The sequence below is a fragment of the Triticum dicoccoides genome, chromosome 5B (assembly GCF_002162155.2).
Source record: "Triticum dicoccoides isolate Atlit2015 ecotype Zavitan chromosome 5B, WEW_v2.0, whole genome shotgun sequence".
Classification (NCBI taxonomy): Eukaryota; Viridiplantae; Streptophyta; class Magnoliopsida; order Poales; family Poaceae; genus Triticum; species Triticum dicoccoides.
Window position 1 is genome coordinate 570461881 of NC_041389.1, and position 6461 is coordinate 570468341.

Sequence of the window (6461 nt, forward strand, 5' to 3'; positions counted from 1 at the left end):
GGAACTTCGTTTTCTAATTAGTTGAACTCTGTTTGCTATTTGTGGAACTCCGTGGAACTCCGTTTACTAATTAGTTGAAATTCGTTTGAAATGTTCTTTGCACTTCAAGTTTTGTTAATGTGTATGGGATGCCTAAATTTAATTATTTAAGATCTCTGATATTACTGTCATATTTGTGAAACTTATTGTGATATTGTTTTTGAAAATAAGCAAGCAAATGAACTTGAAACAATAAAACACAGGACCCTACCGCCAGGGACCCTGGCGGTAGAATCACACAGCCTACCGCCAACCCCCCTGACGGTAGGATGAACCTACCGCCAGGGCCTTTTCATATTTCGTTATAGAAGGTTTGCACTGCAAAACCCAGCCACACCCTACTGCCAGGGTCTCTGGTGGTAGGGTTAAACAGCCTACCGCCAGGGAATCTGGCGGTAGGGTACTTATCCACGTCAGTTCGGGCAAACGGCCGCCGCCCCCCTCCGTCGCACCCTACTGCCAGGGACCCTGGCGGTAGGCTGTCTAACCCTACCGTCAGATCCCCTGACGGTAGCAAAGGGTCAAATCCTGAATTTTTTTTCAACCAGGATCAGATCCTGAATTTGTATTGCAAAAAGGTCAAAACACGAAATTTGGCCATTACTCCACTCCTCTCATTCTCCCTCTGCCTTGTTCCGTAACCCAAACGGCAGTCGACGGCGGGCCGAGGCGGGCGGATAGCTCCGTCGACTCCGCCCCATTCCGCCCCTATCCAGAGACGCCGTGAGCAACTTTGGTTCCGCATCCCAACGCAGGAAGCAACCGCGGCCAAATTCGCCCCGGACGGACGGTGGCGTGTCCTCCACTTCCGTTCCGGCACTACCACCACGCAGCAAGAATAGGAGGAAGCCTCTGCTGGACCGGGGCCCCGCACACTCTACATACGACGACGCCTCCACACTCCACATCCTAGGTAGAAGCGAGTGTGAAGCGCGCGCGCCGGGAGGGAGAGGGCGGAGATGGCGGCGATAATATCGCGGCGGGGTGCGGCGCGGGCGCTGGCGCTGGCGATGGCGCGGAGGGGGATGTGCTCCGCCCCGGCACCCGCGGCGGCGCTGTCGTCGGAGGAGCTCATACGGATGGAGCAGGACTGCAGCGCGCACAAGTACGGTGACTGCTTGCTTCTAGATCGCACCCTCTCCCCGCCTTCCCGCACCGTCGCACGCCTTGTGCTTGCGTAAATGTCTTAGCGGCAAATTCTGTCGATCATTTCTCCGATCGCGGCGCTTTAGGTTCGGGTTCGTGTGAGCTGGAGTTATCTTCGATTTATATTCTTCTTCGGCACTTCATCTTGAGATAGTAGCGCGGTTCCGCGAACGGAGTAATCAATCACTAAATTGGGCTTGCAGAAACGTTTTTCAACAGATCCTCGCATGTCAAATTTGGGATGCTTGTTTATTACTGAGTAGTACCGCCTGTATACACAACTGCAGTTTCTGTATATCCTAGTAGTGACAGTGACTAAGTGTTGTCGCCTTTGTTTCGAACTAGTCTAAATCCGCACTTGCTTTAATACCTCGGATCGATTGCTGCTGCATTTGATTGGGATGTCGATATTTGTTAGTGCTTTCTTTGTTCTATTGGATGAAAAGTATATATGAGATTCTGACATTTCCGAATTACCTGCAAAATCATGCTTTCTATGTTGATGGTGCGATGACCCAAATTTCTAGTCTGAAATTCCTGCTGAGCTCAGCATTTTACTGCGTGCAGCTACCATCCGATTCCCATGGTGTTCTCCAAAGGGGAAGGATCGCATATATTGGACCCTGAAGGCAACAAATATATTGATTTTCTCTCTGCTTATTCTGCAGTCAATCAGGTTATTTTCTCTGCAATTAGACATTTTATCCAAGTGCTATTCGACCTTCACACTTCGGAATTAGTTGGTGTGCATTCTTTGAGACAACTTATTTATGCTCATGAATGATCTTGGTTTGTCAATTCTCTTGTAGGGCCATTGCCATCCAAAAGTCCTAAGAGCTCTGATAGAACAAGCAGAAAGGCTTACACTTAGTTCCAGAGCTTTCTACAATGACAAATTCCCAGTCTTTGCGCAGTATTTGACGAGCATGTTTGGGTACGATATGATGTTGCCAATGAACACTGGAGCCGAAGGAGTGGAAACGGCTATTAAATTGGCAAGGAAATGGGGTTATGAAAAGAAGAATATACCAAAGAACGAGGTATAACTTCACGATATGATACATGTTTATTAGGGTTTTTCCAGTATTGGGATGTGGACCATGTGGTGGTGCGTCAATGGATTTCTAGCTCTGACTTGCATCTGTAGCATATTCTGTTCCCTAGATCGCCCGTTAACTGTTATAAGGCTTCTTCCCAAAAATAAAAAATAAATAAAAATAACACTGTCCCGGATGATGATGTTTGGTTAGTTTTTTTTTTCTAATCAATCAAGCAAGCAAATATATCCTAAAATATTTGTTTGATGACATATGAGAAGAAATGTGAGAGGAAAGCATCACATAACAGTAAAGTAAACGTGTCACAAGTCAAAAGTTCCTTCCTCCAACATCTTCAAAATAAGCGCATCATAGCCCCCAACTTAAGCCTACATGTGGTGCTCGGAGACATACCCATGCTTTGGTATGATGGTGTTGCTCCTAGATATATGCCCTTGCTTATTTTATCTGGATATCCTGAAAACACATATAGATATCATATCATTGTATTAAATAAATGAAAAACTTAATGACAGGTGCAAAAAAGCTGCTGAAGGAAAATTATCATATTTTATGTCTTGGCAAATGCAGTGGTTAATATCTTGAGAAGCTGGAAGCCCATTAATGCCTACTTTTGTCTAATGTTTGGAGTTTTGCAGGCTTTGATTGTCTCTTGCTGTGGATGTTTCCATGGTCGGACATTGGGCGTTATCTCTATGAGCTGTGACAATGATGCAACTCGTGGTTTTGGTCCTTTGGTTCCTGGTCATCTTAAAGTTGATTTTGGAGACATTGATGGGTTGGAGAAAATCTTTAAAGGTATTCGATCCATTGAGCTCTGTCAGGTACCAACTATATGCTACTGTTATTAGTGTGTAGAAGCATGCTGACAAATACTATTTGGTTCAGAGCATGGGGATCGTATATGCGGTTTTTTGTTTGAACCAATCCAAGGAGAAGCTGGGGTATGGATCTTTAAGTTACTGGCATTTTTTCTTTTTAGATATCCTCCCTTGCTAGTTATTTCCTGTATATAGCTAGAAACTAATTCTCCCGTAGTTGATGTTGCATAGTGGTACTGTGTTCATATCGAACTCAGTTTGAGAATTTAATGGACTGGAAGAGCTTATTAGCTCTGCATGATATGCACTTTCTGGGTACATCTAAGAGTATAACTAACGAATGATGTATATGCTCGAGCACATTTTCGAACTTAACTGTCAAAATGCATTAGATGTGGCAGCAATAAAATGATCAACAGTACAATAATAATCTTGCAAAATGGAAAGCAAATAGCAAGAAAATACTTTATGATATGGATAGACTTATGACATTAGGGGAATCCTTTCATTGCACACTGTCCTTGTTTATAGATTGCAAGTGATCAGATCCAAGCATTGCGATTTAATCACCGTGCCTTATCCTTAATTATTGCAAGACGTGTATATCTGGATATTTTAAATCATCTGCCAGTATTCTGATAACTTGAGAAGTTCATTTATGAAACAAAAAATAGACAGTGAGTAATCAGTCCCTTTGCTAACCAAAGTGCTAAAAAGACAGGGCTAGTTTTACTATGGGTGACATTTATGGTGCCTGTATCCAAGTTTCTGTTATATCATGATTGTTTGATGTCCTGATGCTACCATTTTTCTGAATATATCCTTAATTCTGCTGCAAATTCGTGTAGGTAATAATCCCACCAGATGGCTATTTGAAAGCTGTCAGAGATTTGTGTTCTAGGCACAACATTCTGATGATTGATGATGAGATCCAAACAGGCATAGCTCGAACTGGCAAAATGTTGGCATGCGATTGGGAAGATGTACGACCTGATATGGTGGTAAGTGTCTTTTCTGATACTCTCTACGTATCTTCTCTTCTCGCTTCACAAGTACCTGGTGGTGAGGTGGTACTCTCCATTTATCTCCTCTTCTACTACACGAGTACCTGGGGGGTGAGGTTTTCGTTTTGTTCTAGGATAACAACTACAGTTCTGATTTTTGACAATCTATCTCAACTCTCCAGATTCTAGGCAAGGCACTTGGTGCTGGAGTAGTTCCGGTCAGTGCAGTTCTGGCGGACAAGGATATCATGCTGTGTATCAAGCCGGGAGAACATGGAAGGTGTGAACCACTGTTAATTTTGTTTGTTTGAGTTCATTCCAAAGCAAGTTAAATGTAAGCTGATTCAGTTTTGTCTTTAGTGAGCATAAATCTCGACATGCTGACGTCTAGTTTTGACCATCACACTAGGAAATTACACTCTAGATTCAGCTGTATGATCTCTTTGTTATTTTCAGTGTTCTTTTTGTGTATGTCATGTTCCTGAAATTACTCTTATACTGTTACACTTGATCAAATGCAGTACATTTGGTGGAAACCCATTGGCAAGTGCTGTGGCAATTGCATCTCTGAAAGTGGTCAAGGATGAAGGTCTTGTTGAAAGGTACATTATTTTTTTACAAGAAACTCCAGTAACTGTCTAAATCATTTCTATTTCGAGATACATACAACTCTATTATCCTTTCTTCTTCTGACCATTTGCTTAATTGCAGAGCTGCGGAGTTAGGTCAGGAGTTCAGAGACCAGTTACAAAAAGTTCAACAGAAGTTTCCTCGTATTATCAGGGAAATACGTGGGAGAGGTTTGCTTAATGCAGTAGACCTAAGCAGCAAGGCTCTATACCCTGCTTCTGCATATGATATTTGCATCAAGCTAAAGGAGAGGGGCATTCTTGCAAAGCCCACGCATGACACCATAATCCGATTAGCCCCTCCCATTTCCATCAGGTATGACCCATTTGCCCATGTGTTATCACGCTTCGTTCTCTTGTTATTCAGAAGTCTGCATTTACTGACACCATATTATGTGATCGCGTTCGCTTGCTAATCCCCAAAACCTGTGGTTCCAGTCCTGAGGAGCTCGCAGAAGCATCAAAGGCACTCAGCGATGTGCTCGAGCATGACTTGCCGCAGTTGCAGAAGCAGATCAAGAAGCCAGACTCGGAGGCAAAAATACCAGTCTGTGATAGGTGCGGTCGGGATTTATAAGGGTGCATCCAAGCAGAGCTGAGGTACCAGCAATTTCAGAGACACAACAACCCCCCCGGAATAACAGAACATGGATTTCTCACTGGTATACCGCACCATGTCGCACACTCTGTTCAGAAAATGTGCCGTTGCTACATTGATTGTAAATAAATGGAATTTGTCTGTCGATCCATCTGCCCATTCTCGTTATTTGTAGTGATGTTGCTTCTCTTACCCCATGCTCTGTTGGAAATATGAGCAAATTACTACGAGATTTAATCCGATAAACAGAAGATAAATCATGACTACAGTAGCAGAGATCGAACTAATCATGCAAACTAGCATAGCAGATGAACAGATCACATCTAGGGCATATACTAGAAACATGAATTCTATCATGATTTCGAATAGGAAAGATAGAATCACATACGGTGCAGCGGGAGCAGTACTGCCGGTGTTGGCGTTTGTCGCCCATGTCGTCGAGGATGAGGTTGCCGAGGTCGGGGAAGAAGTCGTTGTTCGCAAAGTCGTCGCTGCCAGCAGTCGCGCGAGTGTGCTCCCCAAAAACCTGATCGCCCCTCTCCCGTACAGGATCACGAGAGGCGGGGTTCCGGAGGCCTGCTGTCCCTTCTCCCGGTGCACGCCAAAAGGAGGGATGAAGAAGGTTTGCTTAGCAGCGCAATGATCTGGAACAGTGGTGAGAAACCATACGAAGCGGCGACGGCTAGGGTAGACATCTGACTGACTATATAATGCGGGCCGGGTAGGTCGTGGGAGTAAACCCCACGTCCGAGTCATCACGGTCCAAAAGAATCGGAAACGACTCAGTAATTAACGCGTTCGTTAATTATTAATTAATGACTCATTAATTTTTCCCGAGCAGCAAAAATATAGACAACGTGCATAGCTTTGTTCTCGGCTCGGCTCAATCCCGCAACCCGCGGCGCGTCGTGACGAGGCGTGGCGGGCCTAGGAGGAGAAGCGCGCGTTTAGGTCTCCTCTTCTCATGCTCATATAAGTGGTAGAAGAGCTCACCTTATAAAGAGGTGCAACTCTCTCTCAACTTATGAGGTGGGACTAATCTTTAGCCTTACTCACTCCACTCACATGTGTGCATGAATGGGCCAAGAAAATTTCAGAATTTTAGTTGGGCTTTGGGCCAGAAGCTCACTAGCAAATTCCAAAAATCCCCCACAAAGTCTCATTGG

The 6461-nt window shown here is 44.3% G+C and overlaps 1 protein-coding gene across 1 annotated transcript; it reads left to right on the forward strand.

The window, feature by feature from the left end:
• Positions 1-716: 716 nt before the first annotated feature.
• Positions 717-5487, forward strand: LOC119311693 (ornithine aminotransferase, mitochondrial). The gene is made up of 10 exons (XM_037587367.1): positions 717-1144; positions 1753-1861; positions 1995-2225; positions 2882-3041; positions 3132-3187; positions 3913-4065; positions 4251-4348; positions 4590-4670; positions 4780-5013; positions 5136-5487. The coding sequence occupies exons 1-10, from the start codon at positions 999-1001 to the stop codon at positions 5272-5274; spliced, it is 1407 nt and encodes a 468-aa protein (XP_037443264.1). The 5' UTR covers positions 717-998; the 3' UTR covers positions 5275-5487.
• Positions 5488-6461: the final 974 nt, after the last annotated feature.